The sequence below is a fragment of the Camelus bactrianus genome, chromosome 7 (assembly GCF_048773025.1).
Source record: "Camelus bactrianus isolate YW-2024 breed Bactrian camel chromosome 7, ASM4877302v1, whole genome shotgun sequence".
NCBI classification, from domain to species: domain Eukaryota; kingdom Metazoa; phylum Chordata; class Mammalia; order Artiodactyla; family Camelidae; genus Camelus; species Camelus bactrianus.
Window position 1 is genome coordinate 39,757,330 of NC_133545.1, and position 19,378 is coordinate 39,776,707.

At 41.9% G+C, this 19,378-nt stretch overlaps 1 protein-coding gene across 11 annotated transcripts in view; it reads left to right on the forward strand.

The window, feature by feature from the left end:
• PDE1C (phosphodiesterase 1C) overlaps positions 1 to 19,378 on the forward strand; it is a 437,096-nt gene that overhangs the window by 402,772 nt on the left and 14,946 nt on the right. For 9 of the 11 annotated variants that reach the window (XM_074367275.1, XM_074367269.1, XM_074367268.1 and 6 more), the window contains one exon: positions 15,889 to 15,957. In XM_074367275.1, the coding sequence (XP_074223376.1) occupies positions 15,889 to 15,957 (69 nt within the window). Of the gene's footprint in view, positions 1 to 1,794; positions 12,935 to 15,888; positions 15,958 to 19,378 lie in introns of those variants that run through there. The other 2 variants (XM_074367272.1, XM_074367270.1) reach the window with 2 other exon arrangements.

Genomic DNA, 19,378 nt, shown 5'->3' on the forward strand with positions numbered 1-19,378 from the left:
CATAAGCAGTGACTAGCAAGGGAGGGAGATCTCCTCTCAGGGGCCTTTGGGTTCCATTACCACCCTAGATGGACCTCTCCCATCTCTGGGACGCAGCAGTCTGCACAGCGGCCCCTGCTGACCCCGGCTGTATGACACAGGATGAGCTTCACTTTCTTTGTTGGCTCATTGGGTCTTGCTGGGTGTAACAGTGATCCTTGTCAGCCGACTCCAGCTCTCTGTCCCTAGTTTCCTTTCAACCAATCTGTCATTTATCAAAAAATTAAACCTAACCTTATATTATCATGACAAAATTGAATTTTACATTTGAGGGCCTGGGGACATCTCTTAAGGTCGTTAATACTATGACGACCATCTAAAAAGAGTCTCATTACATGACCCCAAACTGATAAAAACAAGACCAGAGCACTAAGGAGTCCTGTCTTGAAATGAATTCCCTTGTGGCCTAAACTACACAAAGATGATTAGAAACAATGGAAAATTTCTAATCTTTGATTTTACCTTATTTTTTTCCCTCCTCTTTCCCTCACTGCCAAGTTCCAGTGAAGCACTGGAAACTTCCCTCACTGATCGTGCTAGTATTAGAGTAAAGTGATTTGGCAGAAATTTTTCTTTTTTTCTGTTACTTTTCCCAAATGGATGAAGGTACTAATAGAGCGTAAACACACACAAGACCAGAATGAAGAAAGAGGAACCGCAGGAGGCCTGGATCAATAGCCCCTGGAAGATGGAGAACTGAGAGTAATTCAATAGATCAGAAAGGGTTCTCCTATCTCCCAACTGGTTTGTGCCTAATTTCAATCAAGTCTTATTTAGGAGAGTATCTTAGTCTTTAAAGTTGAATGGAAAACTTTCCTTGTCCTCTAATGACTCCCCACCTTTCTGTGGATGACAGGTTGTCCTTCTTAAAGTCTCCCATCCCTCTGGGACTCTACACAGGAGGGAACCCTCCCTCACTCTGAGGCATGATGACTTGCAGAGCACATAACACTTACGGGAAGCAATACCATATTAATTCTTGCTTGTTTGCTTTTTTATAGTCCTGTCCAAGTCCATTAAGGTTACACGCTGTAGAAATAGGCTAGGTGAAAAAAACCCAATCTTGTTTCTTTCCATTAATTAGTCCTGTTCAGTCTGTATCTTCTGCCACCACCTCATACTAGGCTCAGTAGAGATTTCAGGTGATTTATCCGTTTGCACAACGATCTCAGCTGGGACGCATCTCGCTTTAAATCTTCTGGGGACACATTTGTGAAGCATATGCTATGTGTGAGGTGTTGCACTACTTGCAAGAAGAGTTAGAAAGATAAATAGTTCCCTCACCTTCAAGGAGTCTACAGTCTGGAGTGGAACATCTTCTTGCAGAGAACTATGAATTCTGATAGAGGAGCATGGCTTTGGTATGGAAATGATTGGGCTTAGATGAATCTGACTTCTTCCAATCCCACTGACCCCTGAGGCATATTGACCAGATCTGTCAGTCACCGTCATCTGATTGCAAAATAAGGTGCCTTAATATCCATATTGCGTGAACCAAATGTTTGATGGTCTAGTTTAAGGCAACTATTAAGGCTTCCAGTGTAAACAATGTTTAAAATTCTCCACTGAGGTTTCCCCTTTATAAGTAGAACGACCGTGTTGCAAAGGAGACGGCAATGATTAGTATTGAAATGTTTCATGGATTCCCCGATTCCCCAGTTTTTTGGTCCCTCAGATTTTCTTCTCAGACCTGGAGGGTGGAGAAGGGGGGAAAGGCAGCATTGACACTTTTCTTTTTCTTTTTCTTTTTTTCAGATTCAGAAGAGTAACACACACCTCATAGACAATAAGAGAGGCTGCCAGTGTCTTGCATCATTTTAGCTGAGCTTCTTCATTCTCTTCTCCTTCTTCCACAAAGACTCATATCTGGGGAAGGTGTCCAACTTTCAAACACAAGCCCCCACACTTGGCCTTCTCTCATGACCTCTCCTCCCAGGAGATGACTTTCTGGGAGCTGGTTTGAGGTCTTAGAACTCTGCGGGGGGAGAACCCCCACCCCCACCCCAAGCAGACAAAACAGCTTCAGATTTTTGCACAAACAGAGACCAAACATGAAGGGACTTCCTCAAAATCTTTTGCTAATGCCCTGGCTTTCAAGGCACCTGTCTGATGGGAATGGACATCCTGGATATGCTGAGGCCTGAAAAAGCCACACACACAGGAACGGCCATTGTATTACTGTCAATGCTGTTACTTTAAATGTTGTTATTTTTGCACTGGTTGCTGATGGTGGATACAGCCAAGCTGGCCTTCATCACAGCTGAGATGATGATTTCAGTCTCTGGATGTTCCTTGCCGGAGTCAGGAACATTCTTTTTCTCCAGTTTCCTTTCAGACTTAAAAATTTGTTCTTATGCTTTTTTTCCCCATTTATATAATATGGAATTCTTTTTGATTTATAAAAAGGGAGAATTTCCTATAGGAATCTTTATTTGATGCTTAATTTTCCTGTGCATTTGTTAATATAAACCTGAATGTTTCAGCTCATGACTACGTTGTTCAGGAGAGAAACCCAGTTTTCACTGGGAAGCATCTATAGGTGGTTACTGAATTTTTTTACCACTGGCTGGTCCTCTTCTTTTGAATATCTGTGGTTTGACTTAATCATTCTCCTTTCTATTCAGGAAAATGCTAAGGGAATTAGTATCAGGGAGATATATCCAATAATTTTTTCATTTTAGCGAGTCTTTAGAAATACCAGATAGGAGATGATTAATAGCATAAATCAAAAATGAGAATAGTAGATGTAGCAAGGAAAGAGAATAAACATATAGCCTCTTGAAACCAAGTCAAAAGTGGGATCCAGTGGAGTGCAAGTCATGTAATTTTGTGGGTCTAAATGGTGATATCTGGATGAAACTGATTGTTAAAATGTGGTTGTAGTTCACAAAGGAACCTTTGAGTCCTGCCTAAGGAAATCACATGAGTACGTAAATAACATGAATATACTTGGTGATGGAGTAGGACTGGTGATAGGAAGAGAGACAATAGGCTTAAGTGTATTCCTTGTTGCAGACTTCATTTCCACATTAAAGAAAAATCACAGAAATAAACATTTAAAAATTCCTCCTATTACTAAGGCAAAATGTTAGTATTTCTTCAGACAGAAAGGAGACTATGTACGTAGCCTGTAAGGCCTTTTGTCTCATTAAACTAATTCCCCAAGAGAAAGATCTGGCGAGCTCTGTTGTATAGAATGCACAGTCATATTCTGATATTCAAACAGCGTTCTTAGGTCAGGCTGACATTCTGTTGCTCCTCTTGGGTTTCCTAACAATGACCACAGTAAATCATGTGATCACAAATTCAAAACAGGAGCCTAGCAGTTCAAGTACCTGAGCAAAGCAAGCCATAACCTCCAAATGATTGTGATAAATGGTGGTTCATAAGGGGCCTTGGTATCAGTGAGGCAATAAGGAGCAGTGGGGACTGTGAGGAAGTGGAGAGAATGCATGCTGCCCAACAGAGATAGTTGCTAGGTAACTGTGGGGTTAGTGCTATGTAGAAATGAGGGTCCTGGATATCAAGGATTGTATGTAAACCTTCTCCAAAATTTTAAACATTGGCAACTAATTCAGAAACTTACAAACACTGTGCTGGCCAAAGAAAACATACCTGTGACCCGCATTCAATGCACGGGACATCAGTTTGCAAACTACGCTCTTTGAGGTGGTTTGGTTTTATATATGTTTTATATAAGAGTGACCAATGCATGTCACTTCTTGACCGTAGAACCTGAACCTTTTATCTCGTTTCAGTTCTGTATTTTTTCTATGTGGAGCTCTGCAGCCAGTCAAAACAGAAAACCGGCAGCTTCCCTTTTATCACAAGCAAGACTACACAATATTTGAAAAAGAAATAGGAATATAGCCATTTTTTCTAGCACCTGTAAAGATGGAAATGTTTTTCATTTGCTTTAAGTCATTAATTCAGCTGGAAAAAAATGGGAAGATAATTTTTTCCAAGATAACACTCTGCTCGGAACTGTCAGCATGGTAAAACAGTAGCTCCATGTAACTCTTATTTTTAAATCCTTAAAAAGTGTTTTGAAGGGACATTGAGTAAAAAAGCAAAACTATGTATTTTTTTTAAATTAAAAAGAAATGTTTTGTTGTGCTATAAACTGATACTGGAGCTGATGAGACGTGAGACAGCGTTGACTGGAAGAGTGATATTTCCAGAGCACAGCTCACTCGCAGTGGTCTTTCTGTCCTCTTGAATCAGCTTCCTCCAAGTTGAGCAGTGATGTGGGACACACGCCCTTCCATTGCACAGACTATGGCATCTTACTCTGTGTTCCACTGTCACATAGAAAGCAGAGGCTTACACACTTGAGTTAAGAATTAACTGGTGTGTGGGGAAAGTACTGGGGACATGCCCACCACTGACAAACCACGAGGTCCATGTGTCCCTGGGTGGAAAGTGACAAATGGAGTTAGCCCTTGAGTTTGGGTCCCCATATCACAAAAGAGCTCTAGAGCCAAGTTACGCTGATATGGTGCGTTTCAGAGCCATCAAGACACATCCTTAGGCAGGTCTTTCTTCCTTCTTTTATTCACGCCAACCTTTCCTGGGGTATGAGCCCTAGTTGCTTATGGCAGCAGGAAAGAGATATTTCTAACTCATTAAATGCAAATGGATTTTCTTCCAATGTCCATTTTATTCCTGGAGCTTTTAAAAACTATTGAAGACATATGACAAGATCGCATAAAGGACAAGATATACTTAAACAATAAAATGATATGTAGACATCTGAGGGCCAAAGAACAATCTAGTGCAACTGTTCATTTCACATGCAGAATTAAAGCCATTATACTATATTTTCCACCTGAAATTATGCCTCTAGTAAGTGTGAAAAATAAAAAGGAAAGAGCAATATTATCACAGGATGTAAGATAGAGGGCAGATAAAATGATGGAAACCAATTTTATAATCAGTGTTTTAAGGGCAAGATACTGGTCTTTTAGTATCCACTTCTGTCATAGATCATTTTTAGATAGATAGATAGGCAGACAGACAGATAGATAGGTAGACAGACAGATAGATAGGTAGACAGATAGAGTATATAACATACTTTCTTCTATCCTTAACCTTTAGCAGAGACTTAACATGATAGAAATTACTTCATAATATTCCCCATAGAGTAAGAAGGAAAACAAAAGAAAAAGACACAATTTTTTTTCTCAAAATGAGATGGAGAAGATTCTGAGATTAAAAGCTATGTATGTAGTATTATGTCCCAAATAAAGTGGGTTTTAGGGACTACATTCCAATTCCAAAATTCCCACAAACCCCAACAGGAGTTGCAGCACTGGCCCCCCTACAGTGCCTGGCACACAGTCATCATTCAGGACACACATGCAGAATTGTCCAGCTGAATTCCACTATCCACCTGTGAGTGCAACATCTTCTGTTTGTCAAGCGTATCGCTAAAGGCTTATGTTCTAAGTAAATGCAGACATACACTAACGACACAAACAGCTTATTATCAAGGATGGGAAATTGCAAGTAGTGTGGGGAAAGTTATCAGAGCCAAGTTTATGGAAAAAACAAAAACTCTATGATCTTTGGGTTTAAGAAAAACAAACAAATGAAAAAAAAAAAAAACCCAAAAGCTAAAAACAAAAACAACCCAAAACAAGATTTATCTGAAAATGCTTTTCCAAAAGGGATGATGACACCAATCTATACACCATTACCAGTGGGTTTATTTATAACCCAAATTGTAACAGTTAAAATCCAAAATGGGCTTTCTTGGAGCAAGTAGTAAGTTGTGTATGTGCAGCTTTGGGAATCATCGCCCAGTTTTACTCTGCCAGGATTACGGTCAGCATAGGACGCAACCACAGCAATGTTCAGAAATAACATTGCAGTAATGATATTGTATTGGATTTCCTGTGTGAATAAATGGAAACTAATATTTGTAATTCATCAGCAGTGATCCATGATTAAAGGCCTCATTATTAGTAAATGAATTTAATGAAAAAATTGTAATGAACAGAACAATGATTCTATAAAATATTCCTCTGAGAACTAAGAGATACATTAGCTGCCAAGACCAGATTTCAGCTGTTAAGGTTTCCTCTCATCCAAGTCACTGGTGGGCACAGAGGTGATGGTAGGATTAGAATGGTAACAGAGCCATCTAGGACGTTAGACAGGGTTCATCCCTGTGAATTTGGGTGCAGGGAGGTTAGGAAAAATGGAGAGTAGTCCTCTGGCTGTTCTTATTGGACATTTACAAAAGACTGGATGCTCCTCCAGGAAATCTGCAATAAACAAGAATTGTTCCATAAAGACAAAAACAAAAACAAAAACAAAAACTTTGTTTTTACATTAAACAAGAAGGATTCAGTCAGAGACCTAGACTGAAAGATTCATGAAAGTCAATTTAAACATTCCTCATTATTTTAATAAATTCCCTGCCACTTTACCCATTTTTTCTTTAAAATATTAGCAGACACATTTGAAATGAATTCACATTTAATCTGGCCTCTGTTCCTGAGCAGAAGGGAATTGACACTGGCAATGGCTTGTTTCACTAAATGAACTTGAACCCAGCCTAGATTGCCATCTGCTGAACCAGGAGAGGCAGGGGATGGTGTGTGGGCCCTTCACCTCACTCAGGGCACACGTACTCAGTCTCCGTTGGGAAGATCTCGCCATCTCTGGGGTTAAGTGCTGGCTGTAGGAGGCCAGTTAGTGTCATCTTGGAGGCTGTCCTCTTTGTTCGGGCTCAGCCATGCTTCCTGAACCTCACCTGTGTATCTTATGGACGCTGGCTTCTGAACTGATAAAAGCATTTCTCTGTCAGGGGACGATGTCGAGAACTCATTTAAAATACAGCCCATTAAAACCCAATGGCTTTGGAATGGCTTTTAAATTGATTGCCCTGGAGGCATATTCTTGTATGGTTTTGCTTCTTTGTCCTGATCTATCTTGGGGTAGGTGTGTGTGTACTAGGGTCCTTGTCCCTGAGTGGGGGTGTGTGTAATGGCACAGAATATAGTCACACACCAATTTACATAGATTTATAGTAAAAATCTGCAGCCATAAGTATTGTCCTGTAACTGATTCTAGAGATAGAACTGTAGAGTATACATTTTCCTTTTTTCTTGCTTTGATGATATTTTTATACAATTTTATATGCTGTAAAAATTTTTTAAAAATATTTGCTATTTTCATTTGTAGAGCTCGGTTAGGTTTTTATCAGCTCTGGTGCCCACTGTACAGCCAGAATCTGCCCCCCACCTAATTTAAGAGGTCCCTCCTTTTTCATACTTTTTATTTCACCTTTCCCTTATTTTCTTCTCTCATTTTTCTACCTTTTGCAGATTCGTTCTTTTGCCTCTGTCCAGGCAAGCCATTCTGCTTGCCGTATCGTTTTAGCACATGGAAACACAAAATAATGGAAAAAACAAAATTACCTTGTTCCAGTGTAATCCACATGAGGACATGTTGCGGGCCAGGGATGGGGTATGGGGAGATGGGGAGGAGAGAATAGACTGGAGAAAGGAAGCAGGAAAAAGGAAATCCTCATGGGGGATCAATTACCCAAAGCGAGGTGACTCACTTTGAGCCTAAAATAATGCTCTTATTACTGTCCGTCAGTGTGGGGCCCAGTTTTTGCCCAGGGTTTTTCTCCTTGGGATGCTACACTCTCACCATGGGTCTGTAGACCCTCTCCTTAACATTAGGGCATTGGCCATGTATGAATGGATAACTCAGCTCATTTCCTCAGCCTTAGATTTGCTGCTGTTCAGCTGGATTTTGGGAGATGTCTGGATTAAAATCAAGAATGTTTAACAGGACTCAAAAGAAAGAAGCAAGCAGAACCCAAACCCCAAACCTCAACCAAATCATGCCGAATAAATAGTTCTTTGGAGGAATAAGGAAGGGATTTCTGGATATGTTCTGAGAATGCTCTTCCAAAAGGGAAGATGGCAAAAACGGGCTTGTCTGTACTTTGCGGCAGTGACAGAATGTACTTCCATGATGTGAAATGTGTTTCTAGCAGATAAAATTCAGGTTGCAATTTGCATTTGTGTATCATAGGGCAAGAGAATGACCATCCATTCTCAAGAAGAGTGCTTTGTTCCCTATGATGCTGGTTTGTACTAAAGGAAACTATTCAAATGCCATAACATCACATCTTTAAATGCAAAAATAAATCATAGGGATTCGTGTAAAACAGAATATGCCTAAATGCTCTCAGTAAATTACATGTTTATTGTAAATCTTTGTTGCACAGACGAGGCTGACAGTCTTTCAATGTATAATTTTTCCCAGCATCTAGTATTGAAAAAGTACTTGTGTGTTCTTCTGATTACCAAATAAAAACAATGAGTTAACCTCTCTCCTGAGATTTGAAAAATGAAAAACCTGGTTTTTTCTTTATTTTGATGTTTTTCATTGTTGTCCATGTTCTGTCTCAGATATGAGACTGTCCAAACTCACTCAGCCACTTTTGTATCCCTCCAAATGCCACACAATAACCCAGCGTACCAGCTAGCACGTTGAAGATAGGTATATACACACACACAGTGTTTCACGTCTCGTATAATCTTTTCTGAGGGATGAGGCGGATGAATTATCAGAAGCTCCTTCGAGGCATAAGAAATGTTAACATTCAAGGCATTAGGCTGGCTTCCATATGTTCAGTTTTCTTTTGGGTACCATGACATGGTTTTACATTCTTAAAATGCTAGCTTTCGAATTCCAAAATTTTTTCCTTCTTCTCTTAAATATTTCTGGCAATATTTTCTTTCTCTCTACCACAAACTGTATACAGAGTCTGACTAGGGAGTAGTCATTACCCCTGTTCGTGGACATATATGTGGTTTAATAGAGTAAATGGCATCCAGCTGCCTTCTTCAATCCAGCCACTGAGGGACTCCCCTAGTGGTGATGGTGCGTATTACACAAATATACCCCCTTACCTGGGCCACCTCTGTATACTGTTCCTGTGTAGTGACTTCCCTGCATTATTACTATGACAAAACGGGCTATGTTGTTCCTCCCAAGCAGCTGTGTTCGCCATGCATTGAAACATGGTTTTTTTTTAATTTCTTTTTTTTCCTGAAAGCAAAGACAGAACTTAACTTATTTTGAAAAATATAGAGAAGTATAATAAAATTAAAATCAATTGTAAAACCCCATTCAACAATTACTCACTGTCAGTTCTTTACTGTATTTCCTTATGGTCTTTTGCTGTGTGTTTTTACACAGTTCAGGCTGCATAATACAGTATATTTAATTTTGTATTATGGTTTGTTTACATACCATTGGACTGTAAGCATTATCTCATTTAAAAAAAAACCTCGTTATTAGTATAATTTCAGTTGCAACATAATTTTTCATTTTGTGGCTCTAGTGCAGTTTACTTAACTGCTTCTCTGCTGTTGGACAATTTTTTTTTTTGCAGTTGTAAATAACAGCAATGGAGCTCTTTGCACATAAAACTTTGTTGCATTTCTGAATATCTCCATTGGAAAAAAATTTTTAGATTACTGGGTCAAAGGCTATGGACCTGTTTTTGTACTCCTCACTCCCGTGTCCAGTTCCAAGGCATGTTCCAATATTAAATAGCATATAGGGTTGCATGTCTGAATAGCTCTTGCATTTTTGATCATTGTTCTTTGTGACAGAGATCAAGTGACACGAAAGCAAGGGTGGTATTCACGGCGGTTGTATTGTGGAGGAAGAATGTTATCAAATGCCCTGGCTATGCCACTGTAATTTACTTTTGGAAAACAACTCTTAGGATGTGGGTTTGAAGCCCTCCAAACTTCCAGAGATTCCGCATCCCTAAGCAAAATATGGGCTTCTCTTGGTGCCCTTTTGTCAAGGCTGCAGAGGGGCAAAGATGACTATTCGTTCTGAGGCATCAGGCAATGGGGTGTTGATCTCTGCCACACCCCAAATGAAACACAGGGAAAATGTCTGGTAGGCGTGCTCAGCGACAGCAGCAGAGGTCGTGGGTATTGCAGAGGCAGGCGCTGGAGTATGCTAAAGGGAGGAGAGGATGATGCACAGAGGCTGACAGGCACTTTGCCTGCTTCAGTCCTTCAGCAACCCCTCTGCCTTGGGACCTGCTCATGTTATAGTGACATTGCTATGGTTGGACCATTCCAGCAATGACGCTGGGTCTCAGAGACTCTTAAATCACCCTTCCCTGGTAGGCTTGGGCCTGGTCATGGTAACCCTGTTTTGCAGAAGGGAAATTATTTGTTTGAGGTCAAACTGCCAATCACTGGGTTTAGTGCTAGCCTCACATCCTGAGTCGTAGGTGTGTGTATTTGCCCCAAGGCAGGCAGCCTTGGTTGTCACTTCCATCACTGTCCTCTTCTCCAGATTCCTGATGAATTGGATTCATTGCCCTTTAGCTGAACTAACCAAGGACATTAATTTGAAATATCTGAAAGCTATTCATTTGTCAAAAGATACTTCCAGTCACACAAGCTGCAGTGATGACATTTCTGCCCCGAGCTGACTGATTGGGTTGTTTACTCTGTGAACATGCACACGCTGTGGGTCAAGGACGGTGTAATGCGTGACCTTAAAATGCTCATCTCCCAAGGATGACATATCAGCTACTTTACACACACACCTTTCTTTTGAATATAAACTGACAACAAACACTACCTTGCACTGCACAGTTTGCTAAGTACTTTCACTTGATCCTCACATTTATGTCCTGAAATTGATGTTTTAAAATTTTTATAGACGAGGAAAACGGAACTTAGCAACGTCAGCCCTGAGGTGGTTGTTTACTCATGCTTTTATACTTACCTCATTTATAAAATATTTCAGAATTCTAAAATCACATCCGTTTAACCAATTTGCTTTTTAAAAAATGAAGAATGCAGAATAAAACGACAGGCCAGAAGGAGAGTTAATAACACTAGAACGAAACAGGGCAAACGTTCGTGTATAGTCGCGCAGGTGGAACAGGCCTCCCCTGTTCCCAGCATTAAGTCAGAACTTGGATCTGAGTTTCCTGGAAACCCAAACAAAAACGAAAAGCAACCATTTGCAAGATTCCCATCATTCATAAAGATACAGCACACCGTGGTTCAGAAGAAAGGACGCCTTCCCTGCCAGCTGAAGGAAACGGCTGGGAGCGCTCCTGGCTGCAGAGCGGGCCACCCGGACCCACCCGGATCAGTTACACAGCATTTCCAGTGGGAGGGCCCAGGCAGCAGCATATTTGCTTTAAAACTCCCCAGACCATCCTGATGTGTAGCCAGGATTGAAAAGCACTGAGAGTCACTGACGGAATGGCATCCCAGGTGGATTTCTACAGTAAATCTCAGAGTGAGGTCTCTGTGTCTGCTGGCTCGGAACTGGGGGCTCAGGTTTGGAAGCTGATCTTCCAGCTCAATTTCTCATGTCTTCCCTGGGAATGGGAGAAAGGGAGGGGTGACGAGTTTTAGAAAATGAAACATAGGTAAGTTGCATATTATGCACAAGAATGGAACTTTGAGTCAAGGGATCGGTCATTTGGGGGCTGCCGAGTGGAAAATGATTTCAGGAACACAACCTCGCTTAACAAACCGGGAGCCCATAGGAGGCTGATTCAGAACCTTACCACCCCCGATGGCCCATGGTGCCACCTGATGGTCTGGAGAAATCCCCAATAGGTTTATTTTATGGGTCTCCACCTGCTACCTGTTTATGACTCAAGATATTAGGAGAGGCACCTGTGGTTCCTCCTCTGCCCTGATGTATTGGGCATTTCGTTGAGCACACAGAGGAAATAACAGCTTTGCTAAAGGGCTTGCAGTTCTGCTTTTCCACTGACCCATGAGCCCCAGAGGTTCCTGTCTCACTGTCTGCAAAGGAGATACCAAGGCAATAAAAAGCTGGCCCAGAGAAAAGCCATCAAGTTTCAGGCTTTGGAAAGATCATAATAGGTGATTTTTTAAAACTGCACCAAGCACCTCTACTCACCTGGCAGTGGTGAATGCTTCTAAGCTGACCCCATTGAAAGCTTGTCGCCATCCAGTGCTTTGCAGGTTTTTAAGTGCTCCCTTAGGTCACATTACATTTGGTCTCCCAGCTTCACGAGAGGGCCCGAGGAAAGCAGAGTGCCATATTTTCCAATGGTTAGAGAAGATTTCTATTACAGAAAGGTTTCCAAGCCTCCCTGGAGATCAGAATCACCTGGGATGCTTGTGGAACATCCAGGCCCCTCCAGAAACGCTGGCTCACTGGGGCTTGGCCAGGCCTGGGAATCTGATTTTGTTTTCTCTTTTTGTTAAAATAATGGTCCCAGTTTGTCCTTTTGCTTAGGCACGTTTGGGAAGACAGCACTTGAAGGGAACCTGGGTAATGGATTGGTCAAGAAGTAGCAAGCGTCATGGGGAAAAGTCTCTCCAGGTTTAAATTCTGAGAGATTTTGGCTTAAATATTGCCCCCCACCAACACTCAGTAACTTTGTGCAAATTACTTACACTCCCCTTGTCTCCGTATTCCATCAAATGGGACTCATTTTGCCATCAGAGAGGTGGTATCAGGAAAGATAACTAATGGACATTTATTTGTTCATAGCTAATATGGTGCCTCGAACGCTGTAGCTGCTTGGTGGGTGAGTGACCACTACTAATGACCAAGTAGTCAAATTGTGAGTCACCACTCTGAATAAAAAGCCCTACACACTGCCTCCTTCCTAAAGCAATGGTTCTCAACAGGGCAGTTTTGTTCCTAGGGGCCATTTGTCAGTGGAGGACATTTTTGATTATCCCGACAGGGGCGGTGCTGCTGACCCCTAGTGGGGAGAGGCCAGGGATGCTGCCAAACATCCCACTGTGGACAGGACAGTCCCCGTGACCAAGACCGGCATGGCTAAATATCACTGCGCGTCTGTTGAGAAACCCTATCCCCAAGGGACAGTGAGACAAGTAAAACGTCTCATGAATGGAGGGAAAACCACTTTTAGTCATTGGCTTTCCCACAGTGCAGGTGGAGGCAGATTCAGAGGGACACAGGAGTGGCTGTGGACAAGGAGGTCAGAGGTGTGAATCTGCATCTTGGAAGCACGCTTGGTCAGGGCCAGCTTGTTACACACTCAGGTCCACCATTCGTGTAGGATACAGTGTCAGTGGCGCCCCCTGGAGTTGTGCAGTGAGGCAGCCCTGGCCCGGACCCCCATGTATCACTTTGGGTAAATCTTTTCACCTGGGGTGTCTGAGCACCTCATTTGACCCATGATCACTAGACTCACCTGGGGAACTTGTTGACCTGCCAACTTGTGGCTCTAGCCTCTAGAGAGTCCCCTTCAGTGGGTTCAGGAAAGGACCCTGGAAGCCATAATTTTAAAAATCACCCCACAACAGTTACAGCCGGGTTGAGACCCTTTAAGTTCCCCCCAAACTCTGACATTCAAGGCATCTTTGAGACCTGGAAAATGAAGGCGTAAAGTTCTGCCAGAAATAGCTGCTCTCACCTCATGCAAATTAATAGTTTTTGTGGGTCTGAGGTGTTTGGATTAATTTTGTGTTTTCTGCTTTTACTACCATTACTACTAGTACTACTAACACTATTAACAATACTGCTACTACTGCCAGTAATAATTATAATATTAATAAACAGAAGCACAAGTGTAGCACCCTGTTCTTTAAGACTAAAATGAAAGCGTCTGAGAGGCAGTGGAGGAAAGGGAACCCTCCTACACCGTTGGTGGGAATGTAATTTGGTGCAGCCATTATGGAAAACAGTACGGAGAGTCCTCGAAAGACTGAAAATAGACTTACCATATGATCCAGCAATCCCACTCCTGGGCATCTATCCAGAGGGAACCTTAATTCAAAAAGATACATGCACCCCAATGTTCATAGCAGCATTATTTACAGTAGCCAAGACATGGAAACAACCTATATGTCCATCGACAGATGACTGGATAAAGAAGTTGTGGTATATTTATACAATGGAATAGTGCTCAGCCATAAAGAATAATAAAATAATGCCATTTGCAGCAACATGGATGTACCTGGAGACTGTCATTCTAAGTGCAGTAAGCCAGAAAGAGAAAGAAAAATATCATATGTTATCACTCATATGTGGAATCTAAAAAAAAAAAAAAGACAAACTTATTTACAAAACAGAAACAGACTCACAGACAGATAACAGATTTATGGTTACTGAGGGGAAATGGGATAGGGAGGGGTAAACTGGGAGTTAGAAATTTGCAGATACTGGTGTATATAAAATAGATAAACAGCAAGGTCCTACCATATAGCACAGGTAACTATATTCAGTATCTTGTAGTAACTTACGATGAAAAAGAATATGGAAATGAATATATGTATGTTCATGTATGACTGAAGCATTGTGCTGTACACCACAAGTTGACACAACATTGTAAACTGACTATATGTCAATCAAAATATATCTATAAAAGAAAAAAATTAACGTAACAGTTTAAAATCCAAAATAAAATAAAATGAGAGCATCTCAAAACACCATCCCAAGTATATATGTCCACATCTCACCAGGTAGTCCACGGAAGGGAAAGCTTACCCCTCACCCCTCCCCAGCCAAGTTCTTGCTTCCTCTGAGGCTGAGATATGTCCATGTGTCTTCTTGTTAGAGTTATCTTTACCCAGGACTGTGCTCACTCAGACTAACAAAGCTGCCACTCGCACCTGGCCTCTGCATGTAAAGCAGACTTTACAAAGTTGTGTGTGGGTTCAGGGGAACTTGTGACAGAAATGACTTGACATTGAATCATGTATATCCTCTGCCTAAGAATTCTCTCTGCATTTCTGCTGGTTCAGAATCAAGGTTCTGCCATGTTGCTGGAGTCTGGCCACCAGCCCCCTTCTGCCCCACTCTGGGTGGCCAAATAAATGAATGAATGAATAAATAATATTTGCATTTACATACAAATTCTATGTGTATGTACTATATATGCATTTTGTATATGTATGTATATTTATATATAAAATAAAATATGTATGTGTGTGCGTGTGTACACACTCATGTATGTAAATGTTCTTTTGCAGAGCGGTTCACCCCTCCCTTTGTTCTGCTCTCTCCTTCCTGCTCTCCGCCCAGAAGTCTGCTTTTTCTTCCCCTCATTGCCCGCTGAACCTTTGTTAATCTTTGTTAGTCCCTGTCCTAACAGGAACGGTGCTGCCAGCTTCAGGGACTCTCAGATCCCCCACTAACTAGACTTGTGTAGCCTCCCACGGCTCCGGAACATGCTCACACACGTCCGTTCCTTCCGTCCTCACCAGAACTCTCTGATGTAATTGTTGTTATCTCCTTCATTTTGCAAGTGAAGATTTCACCTTCAGAGATCTTCAGAGGCTTCAGAGAAATCAAGTTGATTGCCTGAGGTCCAATAAGGAGTAATGCAGGGACAATCCCCCGATTCCTCGCTTCTACATCCAAAACCTTCCCTTCCACAGCAGACGCTCTCCCCTCTGGATGCACATTAGAATCATCTGGGGCACAGAGGCTTTAAAATTACGGACGCTGGAGTTTCCCCCACCCCGGTACAGTGAACACAGAATCTCTGGGGGTGGTGCTCAGGCAACTGCAAATTTAGAACATTTCCCTGGGGATCCTAAAGTGCACACCTGCTCAGAGGTGTGTTGGTCCCCAGCAGACCAGTCTGCCAACCAGGAGACTGAGAACCGTCACACGCACAGAGATAAAGGCTGTGCTCCTGGCTCTTCTGGACCAGGAATATGCACTGCTCCCACAGCCTTGCCCAACCTTCTTCTAAATGTGGTTTTCAGACCCAAACTTTTGGATCATTTGATAGCATTGCAGATGCGCATTTACCTGTCCGAGAAGTCTGTCCAAAATCCTGTTTTCTTATCCTCTTTTTCCTCCTTTCAGGCACAAAGAAGCGTTCTCATGGCTCACCAGCCCCAAGCACAAGTTCCGCAAGTCGCCTTACTTTGCCAGGTGGGTAAACGGCATTGCGTCATAATCTTAGTGATCACAGACAGCAGAGAGGACTGGTTTCTCAGGAGTTGAGTGTAGCAGTTGGTAAGCCAGGAATCTGGCCCACTTGTGTATCCAGTTCACCCCCACGTTATCAGGGAGCTTTGCCGCTGTCGTCCACATTTGTGAGGTTCTTCCAGGAATGAAAACAACATATTCATTGTTGGTTCACAATCTCCTGCTCGCTGATGGAACGAACAGAATCTTGATCTTCCTTCTTGTTCATGTGGATACGCTGTGGAAGTATTTCTTTGAGAGACAGATGGTACAGGGGAAGGAGTGGGAACCTTTGGTGAGAGAGAGGGAGAGAGTTGGGTTCAAATCCCAGCTTTGCCATGTTTAAATTGTGCAGGCTTACTGCACTTAGTCAGCGTCTTGGAGCCTCTCTTCTCTCCTCTGTCTGCATGATGATAAGAACTAGAAATAATGCTTGTCAATTTAGCAAGGTACAGACTCCTAGTGGAGGCTCATAGCAGATTTCTACTGAGAAATATGGGGGTCACGTATGATCTGAACTGGATCCCATCTAACATTTACTAGAAATTTTAAGCATCCGCAACGACCCTGTGTGATCATAAGTAATATGAGGGGCACCTCTTGGTCTCTCTGTCTCCATACATAGGCTTACTTTACTTTCTGTACTCAAACTAAATTCCAAGTAAGTATTTGGAAAAATACATTTGTTTGGAGGGCAAGAGAGGTTATAAAAGGTAAATATGGACATGGTAGAAAAACTGAAAAATAATAAAAATTACAAGAATACTTTTTTTCCTGGATTGAGATTTATACTCTACAGGGAGCTTTGTTTTCTCCATTTTAAACTTTACTATTACATTGTGAGACTCCCACCATGGTCCTAAATATTAAAAAATATTTCAGTGATTGATTAACATTTCATATGATTATACCACAATTTACATACAGTCGTCCTCAGTCTCCACGCGAAACTGGTCTTAGGACTCCCCGCAGACACCAAAATTTGCATGTTGCTCAAGTCACCTGTGGTCGGCCCTCTGTATCCGCAGGCTCGCATCTGTAGATACCGAGGGCCGGCTGTTTTCATTGATAATCTGGCATTTACCTAGCTTGCATTTTTTAATTAATTAACCTTACGTTCTTGTACAAAATCTTCTTCTGAGTCTGTAAATATGGATTTAGGACAGATGCCTATAGGTAAGATTACTGGCTCAAAGAATATGTGCATGTTAAGTCCTTGACCTTTCATTGTCAAAGTGATTTCCAGTAAAGTAGTAGTATTTCATACTTTTAGCAATGAGTTTGCCGTTTCACTATGCTCTTGCTAAGGCTAACATTAATACTTTACTAATTTGATAAGAAAAATTATATTCCTATTTGGTTTGCATTTATCTTTTTAAAAATCTGTTTTCTAAAGTTAATTTATCTTTTACAATACTTCTTTGGGGAATTGCTGTATTTCATCCATTCTTAGAGGTGTAGTGCCTTGCATTTTAGCTCCTCAGAAATAGAAATGTTCCTCAGTTATGTGCTATGATTTAATTAGGAGCGTTTTTTCTTGGTTGTACATGAAATAATAGTTCACTTTATAATCAGTGGCATCTTACATTTGATGAAATATAACTTATGTCTGTCTGCTTTTTCAACCTCAACTTCTGCAGTCCCCCACCCCCAGTCCAGCAGCTGGACTCAGTGTCCCCTGGGTAGCCCTTGACCTTGCTTGCCTCCATCACTCTGCCTGTAACACTCTTTACCCTTTTCTCTCCCTGGCTAATTTTTCTTTGCAGACTATCCAAATCATTTAGGCAGAATTAATGTTGACTTATAATGATTTGCTTTTAAGTCCTTTAACCATTGACAGCTGGCTTTTTCAAGGGTGGGGACTGTCTTATTCCTCTTTGTCCCAGTGCCTGCCAAGGTGACAAGCCCACGCTGTGTGCCCATTAATGCTCGTGAGGCTGGGTGCCTGCGTGTATGAGTGAGCACTGACCAACTTAATTTATGACTAGATAGAAAGCAACCAGCCTCAGAAAAAGACACATCTCTGAGTTTGGATTGCCATCAACCATACTAATGTCCACCAATACAACTATAACTCTACGACTATTCTAACCGCTTTTTAGTATGTATGCAGTAGACCTTGCTCTGTAGTCTCTGGAGGGCCGTTTCATCTTGTCCCTGCTTGTGGCTGTTGTGCTTTTAGGATTATAGACATTAAAAAGAAAACAGCCCTAAATCCAGCAACTTTAGTATGTAGCGATGGTGTTTGCTCTTCTTTGTAAGACGGTAACATCGCTGGGTCAGGTGGGGCCTCTGATATCACTCTGAACATCTACAGGGCCATGCAGGGCTGACCTGGTTCCCACCTATTGGGAACATATTACCAGCCTGCTGGGTTTCCAAGGCCTCTGAGTCAGGATTTTAGCCTCCTTCTCTTTGGCCTTTGTTTGGCATCCTAACTGGGTGTCAGTCTCTGAGCTGTGACCACTCCAGAGCTTGCAGAGCTGGAGCAGGTAGTTCTCAGAACACTTGACCTAATTAACAATGCTTTATCCAGCAGGCACCCTCCACCTCAGCCCTCAGTCATAACTGCAGCCAGCTCACACAGGAACACCACATGGCCCTCTGCACACCTGCCCCAAGAGCCTCTAGCACGAGCTCTTGGTGCCAGCTATCAAACAACTTAAAACATCATATTTGAGGGTCCTCAGAGAGCCAAATGGAGGAGTAAGAATCCTTGAAAATCAATAAAGGAAAATTGTGCAGGAACAAAACAAGAACAGAGATACGCAAGAAACGTAATCCAAAATCTGAAGTTTAAAAAAGCAAACAAACGTATAGTCATGGGAATTTTAAAAAAGAGAGAAAAACACAGTTGATAATATAAACTCAAGGTAAATCACAGCTGAAAAGAGAATTAATGTTAGAAGATAGGACTTCATACCAAACACAGTGTAAAGAGGGAACCATATTAAAAAATGAAAGAACATGAACCATAAGACTCTTAGAAGATGTCCACTGAGAAAAACGCACAACCTGAAAGTTGAAAGTTACATTGTATTCAGTGCACGTTTCTGAGGACCTAAGCCTGGGATACTGCCTCTCACATCACACTAAGAGATTGTTCCGAAGAGGCAGGGGAGGAGCAGGACATATAGGAGTTTGCAACAAAGACCATGTGGTGGGAACATCATAAGAGATTATTGTTAATTAAAGAAAATCAGCTATCTCAAGTTAAGGAATTTAGGACTTGTTCTGTGTATGAGAAGATGCAAAAGTCTGGGCTTCCTGAAATCATCCCTCTAGGGCCAGTATCCTGTACTTCCCATCCTGAGTCCCCTCCGGGGGCACCACTGGGGGTGACTGCAGTGGCTGAGGGCTTGGCAACAGGCAGCCTGCGGTCTCC